Raw genomic sequence first — 27,004 nt, 5'->3', positions numbered from 1 at the left:
ATACACTTGTCACTGCAAAGCCTATTAATATCTATTTGGTTCGACACACACATATATAAATATATATATATATATATATATATATATATATATATATATATATATATATAAAATATATATCCTATGAAGCTTCTGTATCGTACTGTTGTTTAAATTCAACAGCGACCCCAGATTCTGATCCACCAATCCCTTTGATACCTTTCTGCAGTACAGTATCATCTCATAGCACACAGAAAACGAAGCTGTTTAACAAATTTTTAAACATTAAAAAAAAGTGGTTCTTACCTCTGCTTTCTTTCCATGTACGTGCTTCAAGAATATCTTTCTTAAGTAAAGGGGAGAAAACGAACCTATCGCCGTAATGATGAACATCACCGTCAGAGCGACCCCCTTATGTCCCACTAAGGATAACATGATGGCGATATTTGCTCCTCTTGAAAAGACTTGATGACTTCTTAGCTGGAATAGAGAGAAGTTTGAAAACAACACTATCCACTGTGTCAGAAATTTTGTACGAAACGGACTTTTCGGTGTAGGCAGAGTAAAGAAGCTGAACACAGGGTACTTCTAACTTTATAAAGGATACAACATAACGAGTAAAAGTATTTTTCACACTCATTGACTGCAGGAATATTGTTTGTCTTCTACGAAAATCTGCTACCACCAGCTTTCACTCATGGCAATTCCTGTTTTTGAACAAGAAAGTTTATTTCTTTTGTTTTACTTTTCTCTCCGAATTAGATTTCCTTTTCTCCTTCCGAAATCCATGACATACATTATTCACTGTTCATCATGTACTGCTGAAATACATGGAAAATATGTTTACTACAGTTGATAATGATGGATGACTAACAACCTACACATACTAATTAGATTTCGAATATTATATATATATATATATATATATATATATATATATATATATATATATATATATGTGTGTGTGTGTGTGTGTGTGTGTGTGTGTATGTGTGTGTATGCGTGTATATATATATATATATATATATATATATATATATATATATATATATATATATATATATATATATATATATATATATAATATATCATAAAAGTTTAATTAACAAGTGTTAATGTTTACGTTTGAATGAAGAACTGGTTCCGACGAATTTTATGGAGTACAATATAATATCAGTAAAACAATAATGTGGTGTCCGATAACCCTTATGCTCTGTCAGATATAATATGTAAGGGAAGTAAATATGAACAGTGACGCATTTAGATAAGTGGTAGACATTCATTCAGCAACGATTTTCTTAATATTTATCTTTAAGACTCAGTTTTTTTGTCTAACTAAAGTAAATGTAATTTATAGACTAATGTGAAAATGGTTGATCAGTTGCAGCGGCACATTAAAAAAGATTTGATATAACAAAATATATATAAGGAATTAAATAAGATGGACTTCATTACCTGTGACACCCCCTCGATTTGGGACCACCTTGGCGTGGTGAGGGGGCTTTTGAACCCCAGGAATCTGTTCCCAGGTTTGAGTCCAAGAGTCCCATAGACCATTATATATTTCTTTGAGTTAATTTTTGTGGACTTTTCCGCTTTTGCTAAAATTTATTGGATCTGATAAACAGGGAAAGACACCATAACTAGGATTGGGTTTATATCCGAAGCTAAATAGTGGGAACTGTGGTAGGACCATCAGCTGCCTGATAATGTTCGGACCTGAGAGATATCAGGCGGAACTACTCTTTAGGGCTGGACCACGGATATTCCGACTCATTCGGAATAGGTCTAGCATTTCAAATCGTCAGTGTTGTCATTTCAAATCGTCAGTGTTGTCGTACCCTAAGTCTTATGCCTAAAACGATCCATTTTTGAAACGTATGCCTTCTTTTGAACCTTTTGATTTGGCTTTCGTACCCTAAGTCTTATCGGCTGCGACACCTTAGACCCCGGTTAGTTCACCCGACCTTATGTTAATTTAAATTGTGATTATATTAATTCATTGCGTTGTGTATATTAACTAAACTAACAATATGAACTTATTACTGGCGTATTCAATTGTTCCTAGCTCGATGTACAGTTAGACAGGCATAAGCATAGTCTCTAGTTCACTACCCTCATCTAAAGTACACCTCAAGAAATTCTTCTTACATTTCGATATGCATACCTTCTAAAGAAAGTTTCCCCTAAATGTAATTTAAAATGAATAGGAATACTTAAAATGGATTTGTAGACACCGACAATTAGGGCTGCATTCTTGAGTCCTCCACTAGCTACATCCACACTACGTTACAGCTATGAAGCGACTGCCTTCACGGCCGTCTTTGACCAAAACCAAGACAAAATTTTTTACTACTAAATACAAAAACAACAAAACACAATATCCTTCCTCTACATAATACACATTTCCACTTTACGTAAATTTTTCCATTTTACGTAAATTTAAAGAGAATACTTAAAACTATACCACAACTTGCGGGAAAGTACAATCTGTATTGTCGAAGTGTCAACAACAGATTCCAGGGGGTTCCGGTTCTGGGGATAGGACTCTCGGGATTCTACCCGGTTTGCCCATAATACGATTAGAGTGGGGATGATAGTATTCTCATGATACCTTCGGTCCTAGCAAGCAGGTTTGGCTTACACCTGGGCCACTATAATCGTGTTGTGCCATCCCCTTTGGGGGTAGGGTAGGGACTCGGACATTTGGGAGTCAGTTCTCACTCGTTCCATTGGTGGAAGAATAATCCCCATGAAAGGCTGATGATATCTTTTTAAGGTTTTCAGGTTTATTATTGCTATTTTTTTTACCCTCTCAAATCTTTGTCTAGCATTTATAAGGATTCGAGTACCCCTGGACCCTCTATGGCGCTGTTCTGGCACAGATGACGACCTCTGTACCCACCTTGGAGATTGAAATTTCTCCAAATGTTGATGACTTCTCTAAAAATAAATTGACAAAATGCAGTAATAACAAATATCCTTATCCCCCTCCTGACTTCCCCTCCCCTGGACTCTCTAGTCATGCTTCATTGATGAATACTTCAAGCAAGGACACAGGCTTCTCTAAGAAATCTTCATCCAAAATTAAATTCTCAACACAGCCAGGTTGTGTGAAAAATTTAAGAGTGCTCCATATCGAAGACTTACCAGTCTGTTGTGATTATGAAATGATCTTGACAGCTCTGAAATCATTTGGAACTGTTGTAGAAATCAGAATGAACTTTGTTGATATTGAGAATTTAAATGGGAAGCGTGGGTTACCATTAGTATCCATGATGAGGCTCTAAAGGCTAGTAGTATGATAAGTGCCATACATATAGGTCAAGCTGCATGACGAGGAGCCTTAACAGACAAAGTTCTCAAAGACATGGCGTTTATGTGCCATCTAAATGGGCTCAGGATAAACCAGAGAGAAACCAGAATGCATAAAACAAGGACTCCTAAACCTCTTATGTGGGTGGTAGCTTCAGCCAAGGAGGAAAATTATAACTACCATAAATTTTGCAGGTTTCTCCAGAAAAAGGTGGGAGAAATAAAGGGCTGTGATATTTCTCTTTTTGGGAAGAACACTGTTCTTATTCATGCCAGATCCACAACCCAAGCATATATGCTGATCTTGTTGGACATAAAAAATGATGAAATGATTACGAAGATCAAGCCCCACTTAAGCTTTAGTTATGGGAGAGGAGTGCTATTTGATAAAGACCTTTATGACATGACAGAAGAAGAAATTCTAGAAGTGAGTCCCACTTCAGTTGGGAGAGTGAAAAGGGCAGCTATTGTCAACATGATCATTTTAACGTTTGTAGACTCTGAAGTACCTTCTCATGTCATATTTGAAAATGAAAGGGTACGAGTACGTCCTTTCCAGCAAAGACTATCATTGCTTTAAGTTTGGCTACCCATCAAAAAACTACAAAAATGATAAAATTTGTATAAATGCTCTGGTGTCCATCATGATGATGAATGTAATAGAAAAGCAAAATGTGTTAACTGTCAACTGGAATGTAAATCCAATAGCAAAAATTGTGAAATTTACAAATTTGAACTGTGCATTAAATGCAGAGAGCATTTAAGTATCGGTTTTTCAAAAAAACAATTAGGACAACAACCTAGGAGCTATGCTCAAGTTCTTGAGCCATAACCCCTATCTACCACTAGGGGTGCAGTGGCAACACCCTCTAATGTAGCAGGTGCAACAATCCCTGTGGTAGTGGCCAAGCCATCTGGGTCAGGTGCTCGGCCTGTTGAGGCTAGAGCACGAGTCTCCAAGGAGGATAAGATGGCACTTAGCCCAGCCACCTTGGAATTGTCTCAGGCAGAGTCTCTGCCTGATTTAATGGAGACTGAGGAGCAAAAGCACCAAAAGAGGAGACGTTCCCCCTCATCCTCTCTTCCAGTTAAACATGCATCACTTGTTAATAGATACGAAGTACTAAGCTCGATGCAAGAACCCCAGCCTGAATGTAAACAAACTGACAAGAAAGGGAAACAAATGACACCAGTAAATCAACAGATAATAAACCAAACCTGTAAAGACCAGTCCTCTCCAAATCATCTCATGATAATACTCATAAACAAAAGAGAGTAAATGAGAAGGCTCCATTCAAAGGGCCTTCCACCGAGCCCAAAAAATAGTTTTCACGTCTATACTACAATGGAACTGTAGAGGTCTTAGGGGTCGAAGTGAAGAGCTGAAGGTACTGTTCCATGACCATAGCCCAGGTATTGTGTGTCTTCAGGAAACTAAGCTTGGAAGCACACAATATAAACCTGGATTAAATCACAGCATATATAATTCTCCACCACAAATCGGAGATAGAGCCAAGTGAGGTGCAGCAATTATTGCGCATAAGTCGTTGCAGTGCTCCTTGCTGTCAATTAATACTCATCTCCATGCTGTAGCAGTAACTTTCATTTTAGACAAGCAAATTACAGTTTGCTACATCTATCTTCATTCTGATTTGGATTTCACTTATAATGATATTCATTTACTGATCAATAAGCTTCCTGCTCCTTTCCTCCTCCTTGGTGATTTTAATACCCACAACCTCATATGGGGTGGGAACACGGCAGATGCCATAGTTAGGATGTTGGAGGATATTATGGATGATCATAATAACGCTTTACTCAATAATGGAGCCATGACTTACCATAACATCTACTCCAATACTTATTTGGCTGTCAATCTGAGTTTTTGCCCATCTACTGTTCACAATGATTATGAATGGTCAGTAAATGAATATCCAAATGGGAGTGACCACTTTCCAGGTCATATAAAAACAGTTGAGAATCAGCCCTCTGAGTCACCTTCCAAATGGAAGGTAGATGGAGCAGACTGGAAGAAATTTAGTGAGTCTGTTCTCATGGACAAGAATGTAAAATCATTTCCATCCATCTCAGAGGCATATAATTACTTCAATGTTACCACCATCCTCAGTGCAATTGCCTCTATTCCAACAACAAAAGGGAAGCCGTCTAGACCAGCAGTTACTTGGTGGAACAAAACCTGCAGTAGTATGAGAAAGATGCAAGAAAATGTATAAGAGGAGTGGAACTGCCCAAGCCAAAGTTATTTACCAATGTGCTGTGGCCAAGCAAAATAAATATTTTAAAAAAGCAAAAGAGAGTCATGGATGTACTACATTAATGGCATTAGCTCAAAAACACCATCCAAAATGATTTGGAAGAAAATTAAAAACTAAATGGCAAGTTTGTCCCTGAACCTGTGCCTACCCTTCAGATAAATGGTAACCTAATCACCCAACCAGAGAGGGTCGCAGAAAAATTAGAACATCATTTCTCGAGAACATCGAGCAGTCAGAACTATTCTGTAGAATTCCAAGACATTATAAATGCCCAGATTTCTCTTGATTTAAGTGAAAATAATTTTGAACCATATAATGCAAAATTTACACTGCAGGAACTCAAAGATGCCTTGCAGAATACAAAACCATCAACCCTGGTGAAGATAAAATACTTTATGAAAAAAGTCAAAGAAATTTCTTTTAGATATAATAAATGAAATCTGGGAAACTGGTATTATTCCTCAGAGCTGGAAATTATCATCAATCCTCCCTATGAAGAAACCAAACACGGATCCTGTTTTACCCAGCAGCTACCGACCAATACCTCTCACCAATTGTGTTTGTAAGCTGATGGAAAAGATGATTAACACCACACTTGCATGGCATTTAGAAACAAATAAATTGCTTTCTCCATTCCAGTTTGACTTTAGGAAAAGTCTAGATCCCTTGCTCAGGCTCTCAAACCAAATACAACACGGTTATGCTAAACAGTGCCAAACAATAGGAGTTTTCTTTGATTTGGAAAAGGCATATGACACCACATGGCTTTATGGTATCATAAAAATTTTGTATAAGATGGGCATTAAAGGAAAAATGATCAGATTCATAAATTCGTTGTTATCAGGAAGATATATTAAGATTGGGAATCATGTATCATGACCTTTCTTACAAGAAGAGGGAGGTCCTCAGGGTAGTGTCCCTAGTGTCACTCTTTGTTATTGCCATTAATGGAGTATTAGAAAAGATAATCATCACCAGTAAAAGGGTCTTTATTTGTAGATGATTTGGCTCTGTATTGCACAGGATATGATGCATCTACTAGCAGGTTCATGCAAAGAGCCATCGATGAAGCAAGCAAGTGGGCTAATGAGCAAGGGTTTCGATTTTCCGAATCTAAAACTTGCTGTTCGGTTCTGCAGACGCAGAAATAAGGAAACCATTCCAACTCTTACCTTAAATGGAATTATTTTTCCTTACTGAAGTAAAATTTTTAGGACTGGTATTTGATGAATAACATATTGACCAGTTAAAAGTGAAAGTGAAGAGATCACTAAATATTTTAAAAGTAGTATCTAACTTTAATTGGGGGTACTAATAAGAAATCGTTGTTAAAGCTTTATAATACAGTATGTTTACCTAAGTTAGACTATGGCTGCCACGTATACTCATCTGCTTCAAAGACTAAACTTAAGGAATTGGACGCTGTGCATAATATGGGCTAAGGATCTATACTGGAGCTTTTAGAACTTCACCCATTGAAAGTATTTATGTAGACTCCCATGATCCCATCAGCCACCACTGGACTTGAGGAGGCATGAGCTAGGTCTGAGACACACCATGCGGCTGTAAAGCTCGAAGGAGAATCCTTCTTTTGAGACCTTAAAACAGTGTGACTGAAGTCTTTTTGGGTCTAGATCTTCAATACCATTTCAAATCAGACAGCTGGGTGAACTGGAGGATGAAAGTATAAAAACGCAGAAGATCCAAGTTGAACATCATGCTATCCGTCCATGGTTTATTCCAGCAATAGATGTCTGCTTTAAAGAGACAAAGAAGAAAGGTAGTTCGGAAGAAGTCAGAAATAAGTTTTTGGAGCATGGTGAGAGGCATATAAATGACAGGAAAATCTATTCGGACGGATCAAAATCGGAAGATGGAGTAGGATGTGCAGTGGTGTGTGAGGGGGAAATTATATATAAAAAAGTTATCAGATTCTTCATTCATTTTCACTGCTGAAACAACAACCTTAGTTGATGCTTTAAATCTTGCATCTTATAAGAAATTTAAATCCACAGTAATGTATAGTGACTCAAGGAGTGTTTTAGAAGCCTTAATTCAAAAGGCTCAGGAATGGCTTGATTTCTTAACTAAGGTGCCACATTTGGATATGCTTCCAGTTATCAGACGATACATTCGTACAAAATGGCAGCAGAGATGGACTTCCCCCATTTTATCCACAAATAGGAAGTACAGAAACATTAGAAAAAGTATTGATTTTTGGAGTTCGGGTTTTAATCGTAACAGAAGATTTGAGATCATCCTAACACGGCTTAGGATTGACCATACCCGCTTCACTCATAGCTATATTTTAGAGGGAGCCAGTGCCGCAATTTGTGCTCACTGTGGTGGTCAGCTATCCGTTGAGCACATGCTGGTGCACTGTCCTTAATTTAATCGCCTTAGGGCAAAGTACTTACTAACTGGGAAGGCTATTTAGAAATTTTAAATGATGACGTTGAGGTAGATAACCTTATGGGTTATGTGAAAGAATCTGGTTATTTTAATGAGATATGATCTTAGTATATTTAATACAGATTTTAGTCATATTTATTTTATATACTAAGTATATATTTTGAATATAAAAGCTTAGTAAATATTTTTTTTTTGCTCGTTCTATCCAATATCATTCTTCATTTTTTACATTCATATTTTAACACTGAATTTTACTAGTATGTTACTAGTATGTCATCATTCACCTATTCATTATCAATCATATCATTAACTTATATATTTCACCTTTATTATGGTGCTGAATAATCCTGATGGGTTCCGGCGCTTGGTCTTCAAGACCTAAATTTCATAATCAGTCATTACCTGTGACATTACCAAAAATGACTTCTGTTGGAAAGCAACTGGGACTGAGGAGGTGTAATCTGTAACCGCTCAATGTGTAGGTTCTTGTACACCAGTTCATTCATTCAATAAATTAACCTTGTGGAAATCTTAGGTCTCTGTTTCTTTACATATTTTCGGAAGGACATTATGCCTAGGAAGATGAATTAAGGATTCAAGATACATCAGTCATGTCTGATAAATTAGATTTAATGACGAAGGATGAAGTGGGCAACTTGCTTATTGATGTGAATGCCACAAGGTTCCAAACATGTTTAGAAATTTCAGCATTGTGCTAAACAAACAATCAGTCATCCACTGTCAATCCCATGTGATAAAACACGAGTTTGAAAGGGATAATTTAAAACTCACGCCCCTCTCATTTTAAACCATTTTCGATATGCCTGTTTTGTTGAAGATGTCTTTGTTCATTCTTTTTGCACGCTTTCCTTTAACTTGACATCTTTGCCTCTCTTTTTGTTTGTCTGTATGTTTGGGTCAAAACTTGACCTTCTTCTGCCAAACTGATTTCCCCCAAATTTGGTGTACATGTTCCATGTTCAAAGTTGGTAATAATGCAGTATTACAAAAAAAAAAAAAAGTACTACTGCACTTTTATCGTTGTGTAGTATGCATAAACATCTAGCCAAGGGATTGTTTTTTCATAGGAGTGAAACATGCAGTGTCGGAACTGTAGATTCGTACGTTTTCATAACGACCGTGCAAACTAGCGGGGATGAGGCTTTGCAATTGGTCTAGTCACTCGCTATTAAAAGCAGTACTTATTCAACTGTCAGACACAAAAAAAATCACAAATAAAACTTAATTAAAAAAAGTTTGAAAACCACACTTTTATTTCTAAATGCCCTAAAAAGTATTAAATAAAACTTTCTGTGATCCACAGTATTAATGGTTACTTACGCTTAAACATCAGTGTTTGGTGCTTATGTGCCTAATTTTGCATTCTTTTTCTTGCTTTCCTCAGAAAACTCTGGTATGTACGACGTTTGTGCTTGCTTTTGCCTAAATAGCGGAGCGGGATAATGGGAAAAAAGTGCAAATGGTGATACAAGCAACAGATTTGGCATGAGAACTCTTACTATCCCCATAAATAAAAATCAACCTCCGGCCACCTCAATATTCGGCTATTTCCAAGGTGGCTGACACTTTTTCAAAATGGCGGCAAATTTTCTGTATATTTCAAATATTTTCATTTCATAAGCCTAGAAAAGTTGCATACTGTCCATATAATGATTGAGAATTTGTATTTTGGCATTCTTACTGTCATGAAGAGATAAAGTGAAGCCATCTTTCCAATATGGCCACCATATGAACACCATATTTCCAAAATGGCCGCCAAAGATAAAAAGTATGTATCTTCTGAGAGAAACCAATATGTTTTGTGTATCAATTAGTTTTAGCAAGTGCAGCTGCAGAGAGCTGTGCAGCTAAGTCCAGATTTGTAGCACTTGCACCTGCCATGGCATTCCTTTTTGCAGCCACACTTATTCAGTTCTTGGTAAGATTTTGCTACTATTGGCAAATCTGTCCAGTACGGAAATCAGTTTCCATCAATCTGTTGCCCATCCCCAGTGTCTTGGACTGGGCAAAACTGGATGACATACTAAAGACTGGTACCAAATGTGCCCTGCTTGAAAGGCAGCTCTCTTGCAATGCTCTCTAAGAGCAGCCCTTGCAGAAGAAGGTAAAAAAAATCGGTAGCAAGTTTTGACCCAAACATACAAACAAACAAAAAGAGAGGCAAAGATGTCAAGTTAAAGGAAAGCGTGAAAAAGAATGAACAAAGACATCTTCAACATAACAGGCATATCGAAAATGGTTTAAAATGAGAGGGGCGTGAGTTTAAAATTATCTCTTTCAAACTCGTGTTTTATCACATAGGATTGACAGTGGATGACTGACTGTTTGTTTAGCACAATGCTGAAATTTCTAAACATGTTTGGAATCTTGTGTCATTCACATCAATAAGCAAGTTGCCCACTTCATCCTTTGTCATTAAATCTAATTTATCAGACATGACTGATGTATCTTGAATCCTTAATTCATCTTCCTAGGCATAATGTCCTTCCGAAAATATGTAAAGAAACAAGAGACCTAAGATTTCCACAAGATTAATTTATTGAATGAATGAACTGGTGTGCAAGAACCTACCTTATACAATGACATAAAACGAAACATTCTGAAATGTGAACGATAAAATCAGGGCTGGCATCCACATGCACTCTCCCGAAACCATAACAACATGAGAAAATTTGCCCTCCTGGCTCCGAAAGGTTGGCATGCCTGAAAAGCCGCTAACACAGTGCTGCAACTTGTCAGGTGACATACAGTGGCATTCAGCGTTTAGCTAGCCTACTTCTCGGTTACCCGATGCTGGAGCATCTTGGGCAACATCAAATAAACTCTGGAGCCATTAGTTATATGAAGAGTCACAATAGGAATGCATAGAAATATCATCCTCCCAAAGAAATTAGCTGTAAATTAAATGTGTCGGACAGCAGTATTCAGGTTGATCAAACGTTTCAGCGGAGGAGAGAACCTCAAGAATCGGCCTAGAAAAGGACGACCCCTATGCACTACCCAAGAGCAGGATGACCAGATCATTGCTAAAGTCACCTCACAGCCTATAAGAACTGCTGTGAAAGTGAAAAAAGAACTAGGTCTTCAAATCTCTAGTGTTACGGTGAGTAGGCGATTGCACAACAATGGAATTCATCACCAACAATGAACAACGTAATACAAACAGATGGTTCCGACCATTGGACCTAGTAATGAGATTTAATTTTTAATGAGAGTTTGAAGATTGAAACCATACATAACATTTGTCCGAAATTCTAGATTGAGAGTATCGAGACTTTGAACGTGACTGTACTATGAATTACCATAATATATATTTTGAACATTGAAACCATACATAACATAGGTTAACAATTTGTCTGAAATTCTAGATTGAGAGTATCGAGACTTTGAATGTAACTGTACTATGACTCACCATAATATATATTTTGATTTCTACTCAGCTGTTGATCAGAGTATATATTCTTCTGCAATAACTTTAGATTTTATTTGGTGAGTAAATGAATTTTTAAATAGCAGTGATCACTATCCCATTCTTTTAAAGTATGCCAGAAATACCCCTATAGAAATGCCACAGAAATGGAAGCCATTAGGAGCTTACTGGGAGAAGGAAATCAAACTAGATAAGCCATTTGAATCTTTCAGCAACCACATAAAAGCATATGATTATTGGACAAACACTGTTTTAGTCAATGCAGAATCCTGTATTCCAAAACTACTGGCAAGCCAAGGATACCAACTGTTCCATGGTGGGACAAAAAATGTGCCACCTTAAGAAAAATGACCAGGAGGTGCTACAAGAAGTACAAATCAAGTGGCACTCCCACTGCTAAAACAGTATATCAGCGAGCCATGGCAAAACAACGCCGATACTTTTGTCGTGCCAAGGAAGACTCTTGGATTTATTTTATAAAATGGAATAAACTCAAAAACACCATCAAAGCTTGTATGGAAAAAGGTACGAAAACTTGCAGGGAAATTTGTGCCACCAAAAACTCCCTTTTAAGAGTAGGAAATAACCTCATTACAAACCCTTCAGATATAGCTGAATCATTTGGTCAACATTTCTCCAATATTTTTAGCCCTAATAACTATTCTAGTAAATTCCAAAGAATCAGGAATACTCTGGTCAATCTGAATCTATCTGGTGGTAACTGGGAGGTAAACAATGCAAAATTCTCTCGTCAAGAACTACATGAAGCGCTCTGTTCAACGGATGACACTTCTCCTGGTGAAGATACTACTTTATATATAATGCTTAGGAGCTGGAGAGGCCAAAAGCTACCTTCTTAAGATAATTAATAAGATTTGGGAGACTGGGATTATGCTGAGATCCTGGAAAATTTCTGTCGTAATCCCAATTCCAAAACCAAATAAAGATCCCAGCAAACTAAAAGTTATAGACCTATAGCACTAACAAGCTGTGTTTGCAAGTTAATGGAAAAAATTATAAATTTCTGCTTCTTATGGAACTTAGAGTCAAATAAGTTTCTCTCTCCTTTCCAGTTTGGGTTTCTTAAATATAGATCGACCCTCGACCCACTTATGAGACTCTCCAACCAAATTCAGCAGGGTTTTGTCAATCAATGTCAGACAATAGGGGTACTCTTTAATTTGGAAAAAGCCTATGATACTACTTGGCAGTATGGAATTCTTAAACACCTACAGAAAATGGATATTAAGGGTAACTTAATTCCGTTCACCCATTCCTTCTTATCTGAGAAATATATAAAAGTCAGAATAGGGAACTTTCACTCCTCCCCCTTTAAACAAGAGGAAGGTGTTCCACCGGGATCATTTTCAGTGCAACCCTCCTTGCTGTTGCCATAAATAGCATTTTGGCTGAAGTTCCAAGCCCCGTTCGAGCTTCTCTGTTTGTGGATGATTTGGCTATTGACTTACAATGCTATATTTGCATGGCGATATCTACAGAAAGCTATTGATTCTGTCTCCAAATGGTCCATACTAAATGGGTTTAAATTCTCAGCCATTAAGAGTGTTGCTGTCCGCTTTACAAGGAGCAGACGTCAAGAGGTTATACCTAATTTAAAACTTGAGGGATCTATTTTGCCATATGCTGCTGATGTTAAGTTTTTAGGGAATGACTTTTGACTCAAAACCGACTTGGGCCAAACATATTGATAACATTAAATATAAAATAAAAGCATCTTTTAATCTTTTGAAAGTAGTCTCTGGATATGAGTGGGGAGCTGACAATAAATCTTTATTAAGATTTTATGGTGCACTTTGTAGATCAAAAGTAGATTATGGATGTCAGATCTATTCTTCAGCATGTAAAAGTAAACTTAATGAGCTCAGTATTGTCCATAACATGGGATTACGAATTTGTGCCAGTGCATTCCGAACGTCCCCTGTCAAGAGCCTGTATGTGGATACCCATCAACTGCCATTTCACTTAGGATGGGAGGAACTGGGTCTGCATTACTTAATGTGCATCAAAAGCAGTACTGAAAATCCTTCAAATAAGGTCATTTGCCAACTTGACAACAGAAAATTTAAACCAAGGTCTTCTGTTCCTTTCCAAATAAGGTTACATCAAGAAGTAAATAACGACATGTTAAAAAATCTCAATATTTCACAGTTGGTTGCCTCCAGATTCCCAAATGCCTTATCCCTAAGGCAAAAGTTTGTAAAAAAAATAATGATTAAGAAGAACCTTACTTATGAAATGGCCAAGATTTTATTTTTAGAACATGATATAACCCATGATGGTGTATATAAGATTTATACAGATGGTTCCAAGTCGAGAGAGGGAGTTGGGCTAACCATAATTACAGAAGATTCGTATGAGGCAGCAAAGCTACCTCCTTCAGCTTTGGTATATACAGCAGAACTTTCTCCCCTCGATTTGGGACCACCTTGGCGTGGTGAGGGGGCTCTTGAACCCCAGGAATCTGTTCCTGGGTTTGAGTCCAAGAGACCTATAGACCATTATATATTTCTTTGAATTAATTTTTGTGGAATTTTCCGCTTTTGCTAAAATTTATCGGACCTGATAAACAGTAAAAGATATCATAACAGGGACTGGGTTTATATCCGAAGCTAAATAGTGGGAACTGAGGTAGGACCATCAGCTGCCAGATAATGTTCGGACCTGAGAGATATCAGGCGGAACTACTCTTTAGGGTTGGACCACAGATTCCAGGGGCCCCGGTTCTGGGGTAGGACTCTCGGCATTCTACCCGGTTTGCCCATAACATGATTAGAGTGGGGATGATAGTATTCTTGTAATACCTTCAGTCCTAGCAAGCAGGTTTGGCTTACACTTGGGCCACTATAATCATGTTGTGCAATCCCCTGTGGGTTAGGGTAGGGACATGGACATTTAGGAGTTAGTTCTCACTTGTGCCATTGGTGGAAGAATAATTCCCATGAAAGGCTGATGATATCTTTTTAAGGTTTTCAGGTTTATTATTATTTTTTTTTTTACTCCTCTCAGATCTTTATGTCTAGCATTTATAAGGATTTGAGTACCCTGGGCCCTCTGATAGTGCTGTTCTGGCACAGATGACGACCTCTGCACCCACCTTGGAGATTGAAATTTCTCTAAATGTTGATGACTTCTCTAAAAATAAATTGACAAAAAGCAGTAATAACAAATATCCTTATCCCCCTGACTTCCCTTCCCCTGGACCCTCTAGCCATGCTTCATTGATGAGGAGTACAAGCAAGGACACGGACTTCTCTAAGAAGTCTTTGTTCAAAATTAAATTCTCAACACAGCCAGGTTGTGTGAAAAATTTGAGAACGCTCCATATCGAAGACTTGCCAGTATGTTGTGATTATGAAATGATCTCAACAACACTGAAATCGTTTGGAACTGTTGTAGAAAACAGGATGAACTTTATTGATATTGAATGTAAATGGGAAGCGTGGGTTACCTTTAGTTGCCATGATGAGGCTCTAAAGGCTAGTAGTATGATAAGTGCCATACAAATAGGTCAAGCTACAGTACGAGGAGCCTTAACAGACAAAGTTCCCAAAAACATGGACGTTTATGTGCCATCTAAAGGGGCTCAGGATAAACCAGAGAGAAAGCAGATTGCAGAAATAAGGACTCCTAAACCTCCTATGTGGGTGGTAGCTTCAGCCAAGGAGGAAAATTATAACTACTATAAATTTTGCAGGTTTCTTCAGAAAAAGGTGGGAGGAATAAAGGGCGGTGATATTTCTCGTTTTGGGAAGAACACTGTTCTTATTCATGCCAAATCCACAACCCAAGCATATATGCTGATCTTGTTGGACATAAAAAATGATGAAATGATTACGAAGATCAAGCCCCACTTAAGCTTTAGTTATGGGAGAGGAGTGCTATTTGATAAAGACCTTTATGACATGACAGAAGAAAAAATTCTAAAAATGAGTCCCACTTCAGTTTGGAAAGTGAAAAGGGCAGGTATTACCAACATGATCATTTTAATCTTTGTAGACTCCCAAGTACCTTCTCCTGTCATATTTGAAAATGAAAGGGTACAAGTACATCCTTTCCAGCAAAGACCAATGCAGTGGTATCATTGCTTTAAGTTTGGCCAATTATCAAAAAAATGCAAAAATGATAAAATTTGTATAAACTGCTCTGGTGCCCATCATGATGATAAATGTAATAGAAAAGCAAAATGTGTTAATTGTGAAATGGAACATAAGTCGAATTACAAAAATTGTGAAATTTACAAATTTGAACTGTCTGCACTAAGTAAAGCCAATGCAGAGCATATAAGTATCGGTTTTGCAAAAAGACAATTAGGACAACAGCCTAGGAGCTATGCTGAAGTTCTTAAGCTACTACCCCTATCTACCACTAGGGGTGCAGTGGCAACACCCTCTAATGTAGCAAGGTGCATCAACCCCGTGGTAGTGGCCCAGCTATCTGGGTCAGGTGCTTGGCCTGTTGAGGCTAGAACACAAGCCTCCAAGGAGGATGAGATGGCACTTAACCCAACCACCTTGGAATTGTCCCAGGCAGAGTCTCTGCCTGATTTAATGGAGACTGAGGAGCAAAAGCACCAAAAGAGGAGACTTTCCCCCTCATCCTCTCCTCCAATAAACATGCATCACTTAGTACTGGATATGCAGTACTAAGCTCGATGAAAGAACCCCAGCCTAAATTTAAACAAACTGACAAGAAAGGGAAACAAAATGACACCAGTAAATCAACAGATAATAAACCAAACCTGTCAAGACCAGTCTTTCCAAATCATCTGTTGATAATTCTCATAAACAAAAGAGAGTAAATGAGAAGGCTCCATTCAAAGGGCCTTCCACCAAGCCCAATAAATAGTTTTCAAGTTAATCCTGGGTTAAATTACAGCATATATAATTCTCCACCACCAATCGGAGATAGAGCTAAGGGAGTTGCAGCAATTATTGCGCATAAGTCGTTGCAACACTGCTTGCTATCAATTAATACACATCTCCAAGCTGTAGCAGTAACTTTCATTTTAGACAAGCAAATTACAGTTTGCTCCCTCTGTCTTCCTCCTTATTTGGATTTCACTTATAATGATATTCATTTAGTGATCAACCAGCTTCCTACTCCTTTCCTCCTCCTCGGTGATTTTAATGCTCACAACCCCATATGGGGTGGGAACACGACAGATGCCAAGGGTAGGATGTTGGAGGATGATATGGATGATCATAATATCACTATACTCAATAATGGAGCCATGACTTACCATAACATCTACTCTAATACTTATTCGGTTATCAGTTTGAGATTTTGCTCATTTAGTGTTCACATTGATTATGAATGGTCAGTAAATGAATATCCAAATGGGAGTGACCTCTTCCCAAATCATATAAAAACAGTTAAGAATCAGCCCTCTGAGTCACCTTCCAAACTGAAGGTAGATGGAGCAAACTGGAAGAAATTTAGTGAGTCTGTTCTCATGGACAAGAATGTAAAATCATTTCCATCCATCTCAGAGGCATATAATTACTTCAGTGACACCACCATCAACAGTGCAATTGCCCCTATTCCAGCAACAAAAGGGAAGCCCTCTAGACCAGCAGTTCCTTGGTGGAACAAAACCTGCAGTAGTATGAGAAAGATGCAAAAAGTATAAGAGGAGTGGAACTGCCCAAGCCAAAGTTATTTACCAACGTGCTGTGGCCAAGCAAAATACATATTTTAAAAAAGCAAAAAGAGAGTCATGAATGTACTACATTAATGGCACTTTCAAAAACACCATCCAAAATTATATGGAAGAAAATTAAAAAACTAAATGGCAAGTTTGTCCCTGAACAAGTGCCTACCCTTCAGATAAATGGTGACCTAATCACCCAACCAGAGAGGGTCGCAGAAAAATTAGGAGAGCATTTCTCGAGAATATAAAGTAGTGAGAACTATTCTGTAGAATTCCAAGACATTATAAATGCCCAGATTTCTCTTGATTTAAGTGAAAATAATTTTGAACCATATAATGCAAAATTTACACTGCAGGAACTCAAAGATGCCTTGCAGAATACCAAACCATCAGCCCCTGGTGAAGATAAAATACTCTGTGAAATGCTGAAACATCTCCCAGAGAAGTCAAAGAAATTTCTTTTAGATATAATAAATGAAATCTGGGAAACTGGTATTATTCCCAAGAGCTGGAAATTATCATTAATCTTTCCTATGAAGAAACCAAACACGGATCCTGCTTTACCCAGCAGCTACAGACCGGTAGCTCTCACCAGTTGTGTTTGTAAGCTGATGGAAAAGATTATTAACACCAGACTTGCATGGCATTTAGAAACAAATAAATTGCTTTCTACATTCCAGTTTGGCTTTAGGAAAAGTAGATCTACTCTAGATCCCTTGCTCAGGCTCTCAAACCAAATACAACAAGGTTTTGCTAAACAGTGCCAAACAATAGGAGTTTACTTTGATTTGGAAAAGGCATATGACACCACATGGCATTATGGTATTATAAAAAAGTTGTATAAGATGGGCATTAAAGGAAAAATGATCAGATTTATAAATTCGTTTTTATCAGAAAGATATATCAAAATAAGTTGGGAATCATGTATCACGACCTTTTTTTTTTTACAAGAAGAGGGAGTTTCTCAGGGTAGTGTTCTTAGTGTCACCCTCTTTGCTATTGCCATTAATGGAGTATTAGACAAGATATCATCACCAGTAAAAGGGTCTTTATTTGTAGATGATTTGGCTCTGTATTGCACAGGATATGATTCATCTACTAGCAGGTTCATGCAAAGAGCCATCGATGAAGTAAGCAAGTGGGCTAATGAGCAAGGGTTTCGATTTTCCGAATCTAAAACTTGCTGTTCGGTTCTGCAGACGCAGAAATAAGGAAACCATTCCAACTCTTACCTTAAGTGGAATTATTTTTCCTTACTGAAGTAAAATTTTTAGGACTGGTATTTGATGAAAAGCTCACTTGGAATAATCATATTCACCAGTTAAAAGTGAAAGTGAAGAGATCACTAAATATTTCAAAAGTAGTATCTAACTTTAATTGGGGGTACTAATAAGAAATCGTTGTTAAGGCTTTATAAATAAGAAATCGTTGTTAAGGCTTTATAATACAGTATGTTTATCTAAGTTAGATATGGCTGCCAAGTATACTCATCTGCTTCAAAGACTAAACTTAAGGAATTGGACGCTGTGCATAATTTGGGCTAAGGATCTGTACTGGAGCTTTTAGAACTTCACCCGCTGAAAGTATTTATGTAGACTCCCATGATCCCAGGAGGCATGAGTTAGGTGTGAGATACACCATGCGGCTGAAAAGCTCGAAGGAGAATCCTTCTTTTGAGACCTTAAAACAATGTGACTGAAGTCTTTTTGGATCTAGATCTTCAATACCATTTCAAATCAGACAGCTGGGTGAACTGGAGGATGAAAGCACAAAAACGCAGAAGATCCTACAAGTTAAACATCCTGCTGTCCCTCCATGGTTTATTCCAGCAATAGATGTCTGTATTAAAGAGATAGAGAAGAAAGGTCGTCCGGAAGAAGAAATCAGAAATAAGTTTTTTTTAGCGTGATGAGCGGCATATAAATGACAGGAAAATCTATACTGACGGATCAAAATCGGAAGATGGAGTAGGATGTGCAGTGGTGTGTGAGGGGAAATTATATATAAAAAAGTTATCAGACTCCACATCCATTTTCACTGTTGAAGCAGCAACCATAGTTGATGCTTTAAATCTTTGATCTGATAAGAAATTTAAATCCACAGTAATGTATAGTGACTCAAGGAGTGTTTTAGAGGCCCTAAAGAAGTTTAATCCTAGCCATCCTTTAATTCAAAAGGCCCAGGAATGGCTTTTTTTTCTGTTCGCAAGAAATCGTTAAGTTTTGTTGGATTCCTGGGCGCACTGGTCTAGAAGGGAACGAACTAGCTGATAGTAAAGCAAAGGATGCTGCAAGGTGTTATTTCTTAACTAATAAGGTGTCACATTTAGATATGCGTCCAGTTATCAGACGATACATTCGTACAAAATGGCATCAGAGATGGACTTCCCCATTTTATCCACAAATAGGAAGCACAGAAACATTAGAAAAAGTATCGAGTTTTGGAGTTCGGGTGTTAATCGTAACAGAAGATTTGAGATCATCCTTACAAGGCTTAGGATTGGCCATACCTGCTTGACTCATAGCTGTATTTTAGAGGGAGCCAGTGCCTCGGTTTGTGCTCATTGTGGTGTTCAGCTATCCGTTGAGCACTTGCTGGTGCACTGTCCTAAATTTAATCGCCTTAGTGCAAAGTACTTACTAACTGGGAAGACTGTTTTAGAAGTTTTAAATGATGACGTTGAGGTAGATAACCTTATGAGTTATCTGAAAGAATCTGGTTATTTTAATGAGATATGATTTCAGTATTTATTACAGATTTTAGTCTTATTTATTTTATATACTAAATATATATTTTGACTATAAAAGTGTAAAATATACTTATTTTTTGTTGGTTCTGTCTAATATCATTCATCCTTTTTTACGTTCATATTTTACACTCAGTTTTACTAGTATATCATCCTTCACCTATTTATTGTCAATCATATCATTATAATTTATGTATTTCACCTTCATTACGGCGCTGAATAACCCTGATGGGTTCCGGCGCTTGGTCTTCGAGACCTAAATTTCATAATCAATCAATCAAGCAGAACTTTCTGCAGTTAACAGAGCATTAGCTATTGTTCATCGCACCAACAAAAAGACTTTTGTAATGTATTCGGATTTTAGAAGTGCTTTGGAATGTCTAAATAATCTCAATTCATCCTATCCTTTGATTCTCAAAACTCGTGAGTGGCTTCTTCGAATTTCTTGCAAGCACAAGTCTATTTCATTCTGCTGGGTTCCTGAAAAAAGCTGATAGAGAAGAAAAAAGGGTATGTAATCAAAGATCATGGATATCCATGGAGTTCCATACGTTGACATGAAGTCTTCTATCCGAAGCTTTGTATGCCGCAAATGGCGGGAGCGGTGGTCCTCAAACCTCCTTGCCGCAAATAAGAAACTGAAGGCAATTAGACCTGATTTAAATTTGTGGCAGTCTTCATTTCATAGAGATAGGAGGACTGAAATTGTTTTAAAGAGACTTCCCGATTGACACACAGCTTTATTCTTGATGGAAGTGATGCTGCAGTCTGTGCTCGCTGTGGCAGGGTGTTAACAGTTGAGCACATTCGCAGGAAATTTGGTCTTTCAGAGAAACAACTTGCGTATGTTTTAGGAGACTATGTTGATATCAGCAACCTTTTAAAAGAGGTTGGTGTTATATTTTAAAATTTAACTTGTATTACTATCAGATTCTGCCAGTTACCTAATGCATACAAGCGTATGCACTTATACTTTTATTTGTATTTTAATTTTTATTTTTTATTTTTACATTTTTATATATTTTATATATATATATACATACATACATACATATTTACATACAGTATATATATATGAAATGCGGTTTTTACGTTGTCACTCCGTGTAGGTTAACATCACCTTCATTTACATTTCAGTATTCATTATTTATTTCATTTCACTGCGGCGCTGAATGACCAAAATAGGTCCCAGTGCTGGGGCTTGTCCCTAAATTTTATAATCCATCCATCCATCCATCCATAGGTGGTAATGAAGTCTTTCCTCGAAGACAAGCTTGCAGACAAACTAAGTTGCAATGCCATCAACTTAGATTTAAACAAGTTTCTTAAGGCCGCTAATACTGTCTTCCTCGTCTCTCTCCACTCAGGTTATCAAAGTGGGAGTTGTCGCAATAACGACAGGCGCCGTTGCTGAAGGTCATTTACCGTGTCCAAATCACGTGAGAAAGGCAGCAATTTAAGCGATGTCAAGGTTTTGCAAGAATGCACGACGGAATTATATGACCATCAGTTCGTAAGTAACGACTGTTTTGATAATATCACCGGTCTTGGTATAAATTTCCATCACATTTTTGTTTTATTTAAGAAAAACCTGTTCTTCATCAGTTGGCTGAAGAACAGGGAAATGCAGGCATGTATTCTTTGGAATACAGTAATCCTATGTAATATTGACCGTGTTCTTTAATTACTCCCAGTCACAGCAAAGAACTGTTCTGTAGCTAACTATGAGCTTGTATGCAATTTTTACATTACTACAGTAATTGTTGATAGGTCTCCGTAATGCACAATTATTTTAGAAATACATTCACGTTTATATGTGTTCACATGTAGGTGCAAATGCGCGAAATGTTATAATCAATGTAAAATGTATTAGTGCATGCGTCCAAAATTCACATTTTAACTAAAACGGAAGTCTTATATATATATATATATATATATATACATGTATACATATATATATATATATATATATATATATATATATATATATATATATATATATATATATATATATATATATATATATATATATATATATATATATATAATTATATAAAGATATCTATAGGCGTCGAGGCCGCCAGACTGACTATTGTGCAGTAGATGAGTTTATAATTATATAAAGATATCTACATAGGCGTCGAGGCCGCCAGACTGACTATTGTGCAGTAGATGAGTTTATTGGTAAATGACTTTTTCGTACAACGCATTCGTCAGAGTTAACAGAATAAAAAAAAGCAGATACAGTGTCAGTATACAGTTAATACGTGAACACAACTTTTGAGAATCTCACTTGGTAATCCTGGTTCAGTGAAAGCCACAGGTCAACTGAAGCCATCGAGGAATACCATTAGTTTATATCATCTGAAAGCATTGAGGCTGCTATCTTAAAGCGGATGCAACAGATTAGATTATGACGAAAATTGATCGGTTGGAGACGTGGTGTGACGGGGTGCAGATTTTGGTAGGAATGTATTTCCGTTTTATTTCTCACGAGTGATAAGGGCTCGACTTATCCATTGATACAGGGATAAAGGCTTGACCTATTTCCCACACTTTCTCTCTTATATTTGTATATATATATATATATATATATATATATATATATATATATATATATATATATATATATGTGTGTGTGTGTGTGTGTGTGTGTGTGTGTGTGTGTGTGAATGTATTTCCGTTTAATTTCTGACGAGCGATAAGGATTCGACTTATTCATTAATAGAAGGATGAAGAGTTGACTTAATATTCTCTCTCTCTCTCTCTCTCTCTCTCTCTCTCTCTCTCTCTCTCTCTCATATATATATATATATATATATATATATATTATATATATATATATATATATATATATATATATATATATATATATATATATATATATATATATATAATGTGTGTGTGAACTTGAGCAAAGGGAATTTTGAACTAGGTGAAACGCTTACCTTCACTATGCTTTCTTAACTAATCGTTACTCCTAAGTTAACATACTTTGTATGAACTTGTGCAAATTGTACAAATGTAAGTCTCCAACTAACACATCACGCAAATACCTCGCACAAACATTTATTCAAATAGGAAGGGGAATCATTTCATAATGTTCTAGTCTAATAACGAGAAATCTTGTATTAATACTAATTTAAGTTGTAACTGACAGTTTTGGCAAGACATAGAGGCAAATGTTGACTATATAAGGGCTTAATTGGAAAGAGATTAAAATTCCAGGTTGCGTAAGACTTTGTCACGTGCAGTTTTAACTAGTTCTTATTGATAACCAATTAATTTATCCAGCGTTTGATAGTCTCGTGTAATTAACCACTCCAAAGATGGTATCGCTTAGAACTCTGCATTCTTGTCAGTTTTGATTAGTTTTACAGTGATGTAGTTGCGTTTACGGTGTATAGCGTTATCATTATTCAAAATGTCATTTCAGGTAAATTCCAAACTATTTGATTAAGTGTTCCGAGAAACCATATATAGAGAAAAAGGAATTAAAATTAAAAACAACACAAAACTAAAACAAGAAATAAAATAATCGGATTGATAAGAAAAAAACACTGTCAAGTTAAAAGCAAAATTGTGTAATTTTGATTGACTGTTTATCGTAATTTGGGATCCTGAAGCTGGGAACGTATCTGTAAGTCTGAGAAAGGGGACACTTACTGTCAACTATATTTTCTATAACTGTCAACTATATTTTCTATATGCACTGTCATAGCCTCCTTAGAATGACACTATCTCACGTCGTGCACAGCTGATTTACTGGTAATAGAATTCTTGTATAAAGTTTAAAAAGAAAATGCAGTCAATCTGTATATGACTGGACGGATGCACTGTTAGCTCACAAATCTCAGCTATATTTAATATAGATGGTCCATACATCGAGTAGCAGTTGGTGGGACCACCAATTTGCTAAGGCTGACCAAGTGAAAAACACACGCTGTGTCTTTGACCTGAGATCACATAGTTCAAATGTTATGGTCGACTGAGATGAAAGAACTCGCAGTGTCATTTGATAGACAATGGAGTGAACTTAATTCTTCAGACCCTAACATGGTAATCTTCGCTCACTAAAAGACAGAAGTCTACTAACAACATCCAAGCAGGACATTATCATGAAATGAGTGCAAGAGATAAGATTAGAGACGAACAGGAACTTTTGACAGAATTTCGGAAATCGCTGGCTGAAAGAGAGTTCTTGGTATTTCGGTCCTTTCAATTCTTATGACTGATAAAGGTACCATTCAACGGTGAATGTAAATACCAGATAACAGTATTTACAGAACCCCCTCTCTCTCTCTCTCTAAGAGGATGTTCCATTTATTTTCTGTTACTTATGCATTTGACTACCAAGCCGAGTGGTCTAAACCTTGACAGAATCATTGGTTTTATTCCATGAAACGACAGAAATATTCGTATGAGAGATTTGTGAAGTCCAAAAGTAAAGGCATACGGGGAAAGGATGTCCTACGTAAAACACACGAATATCACACGCACACATATGTAAACACATACATATATATACATATATGTATATATATGTAACTTATAAGTATATATATATATGTGTGTATATATTATGCTCTATTAAGGTCAGATAGGGTCATAACCTCCTCCTACACCTGTTTTAAGAACAATGTCATATCATCTTATATCTCTAAGATTCTCTGGTAGCAACGGCCAGCACTGGGTCAGCATATTTTCTCTCTCTCTCTCTCTCTCTCTCTCTCTCTCTCTCTCTCTCTCTCTCTCTCTCTCTCTCATCCAAGTCACTATCTGAACTAAGGAAGAACAGCAAACACATGACTACCAAAAAATACAATTTATTCAGCAATCTAACATGGCAAGTGGTTTGAAATGAAATAAAATTGAAATGGGAATATCAGTGTCCCAGAATTGGTACCCTGAAAATAACCAAGTAAGATATCATGGTACTATTAACTTCCACTAAGTAAGTCTCAACATATAAGTTAAAATAAGTCAGTATGACCGAAGTTATGATAAGTCACATTCCCTCCATTTTTATTGGCCTCTGTTCACGATACATCAGAAGAACAAAGGGGAAACACAACTTTGAAAAATAGGCACAAAGAAAAATAAATGTGGGATGTTTTCCAACGTTACCAACCCCAAAGGAAATGCACATTATTAAACATAGTAAAATCATCAGTAAAAATCAAAGAGAGATAGAAGATAGAAGTAAACCAGTAAAATAAATCAGGTTTTCTTGGAAATAAAGTTCCAGCTCACCCTCGATGTTTAGCCTGTTTTCAAAATAGAATATTCACACTTCACATGGCATGTGCATCAGGGTGCATGAACGCACGCACTTGCCGGATCTTAAGACTTCCGGCGGCATAACCAGCACATCACCCGGGGTACGATGCCCTTGTCTCCGTGGGAGGCTGTGCTGACGCTAGACCTTTGTCAGCACTGACTCGATGAATAGCTAGGCGCTGTCCATTTGCCTTTGCCCAGAATGTCTCCAAGCAAACTGCTTAACCCCCCAAAAAACCTGCCATATAATATATCAATATCCTTCAGCGTTTCACATATATATATATATATATATATATATATATATATATATATATATATATATATATATATTATATTATATTATATTATGACCCTACACAAGGTCAATTAGGGTCATAATCTCTTACGGCATCTGTTTTAAGAACAGCATCATATCTTTCATCACTAAGATTCTGTGGTAGCGATGGCCCGGCGTTGGGTCAGTACATTCCTTCTCCCTTGTGGACTCCTCTCCCTGTATCTAACCTCAGACAAAGGCCTAGTGCAATTAAACGCCCAGGTACAAAACTAGACTTTATTTGCAAAAAAAATTAAAAGGTACGGTCATGAAATGGAGTGATTCACACCCCCTATAAATGGAAATCATAACCAGAGGAAATTCTGATTCACAATCAATCAGATTAATGATTCTAAACCAACCAATACTAGTGACTGACACCTGGGTCACCAAACAAAGTAAACAGGTCATAAATATTCTAGACCAAAATAAAATGTCATATAGTATTTTTATATGTTTCCTGGTGCAGGTGGTTCTAATGACTCCACATTTATTACTTTACTCTAAAATGGCCTTGCAAGATAGCCAGGACATATAAAAACACAAACTAGAAGGAGTGGTACAAGGAGCGGAGGGCTCTTTCTCAAAGGGAAGCGCGTGAAACACGTGGATACAAAAATAGGTATATTCTCTTAACACAAGATCAAATGGAAAATGAACTGAAACACGTTAAATTGCTGCTGCAGAAGTCCTCCCGGGGTTGGGGGGGGAGCTTGGGAATGCCAGGAACACGAACCAAGGAGAATTCTGCTACGATTGTCCTTCTGAAACGATATGAGGACCCAGGTTACAAATCTAATGCTGGAATTTGGGGAATGAATTACTCAGATGTGCGTTGAGGGTGCCAAGGACTTCCCCGAGGCGTTACTTGCGACTCAGAGCAAGGAGGCAGTGAACACGTTGGCCGGGATTGAACCAAGAAGCATCAGGGAGTACCAAGTTATAGGCCCAGAAGTTTAATAAATGCACAAGGGCGAAGTAACGTGACTAAGCAACTCGTTCTAGGTACTTTACCACATTGTAGAGGCGTAAGGCTGACGTCGGCGTCCAGCGGCATCTTCTGCCAGGGTCCACGTGTGTGCGTCAACAAAGGGCCTCCCTCACCAAGGAACTGCTTTCAAGTCGTAGGTTGGGGGCGGAAAAGGGCGCCCTTGTGATGATGAAAGGCCGCAGTTGAGTTTCCACTTGCTTTTGGGACTTGCAATCCCCACTTACAATCTTTGATGGCCACGTGGGTGGGGGTACGGAGCAATGTTCAGTTAACTTCCACGTGGCGACGAGGGAAAGAAGGGTGGGGGGCGAGGTCTGCACTCGTGACCTCTCGGCTTAAACTAGCGACTGTGTGTGAGAGCGAGCTTCTCGCACCGTGACCTTTTATTGCTTCTGGACAGGGGTAGAGGGCCGGGGGAGGGGGGGAGGGATGTCCTGACCGGGTCATGCGTCTGTATCAAAGAGAATGGCGCAAGCCTGCTTACTGCCCAAGGCGAGGATTGAATCTTTGAGCGTCCCTTATAAACCCTGACTTCCACTGGTTAAAACTAACCCGAACCAGAAT

General features: G+C 37.5%; 1 protein-coding gene across 3 annotated transcripts in view; it reads right to left on the bottom strand.

Moving 5' to 3' along the window:
* LOC136832830 (zinc transporter ZIP1-like) overlaps window positions 1–23,946 on the bottom strand; it is a 25,383-nt gene extending 1,437 nt beyond the window's left edge. Inside the window, exons 1-2 of one of the 3 annotated variants that reach the window (XM_067094481.1) lie at window positions 23,517–23,946; window positions 286–459 (exon numbers count right to left, since the gene is read on the bottom strand). In XM_067094481.1, the coding sequence (XP_066950582.1) occupies window positions 286–414 (129 nt within the window). In that variant the 5' untranslated portion in view covers window positions 415–459; window positions 23,517–23,946. Of the gene's footprint in view, window positions 1–285; window positions 460–22,143; window positions 22,254–23,516 lie in introns of those variants that run through there. The other 2 variants (XM_067094482.1, XM_067094480.1) reach the window with 2 other exon arrangements.
* Between the last annotated feature and the right edge of the window lie 3,058 nt (window positions 23,947–27,004).

Source organism: Macrobrachium rosenbergii, chromosome 50 (assembly GCF_040412425.1).
Source record: "Macrobrachium rosenbergii isolate ZJJX-2024 chromosome 50, ASM4041242v1, whole genome shotgun sequence".
NCBI classification, from domain to species: domain Eukaryota; kingdom Metazoa; phylum Arthropoda; class Malacostraca; order Decapoda; family Palaemonidae; genus Macrobrachium; species Macrobrachium rosenbergii.
This window is presented reverse-complemented; position numbering and strand designations above follow the sequence as displayed.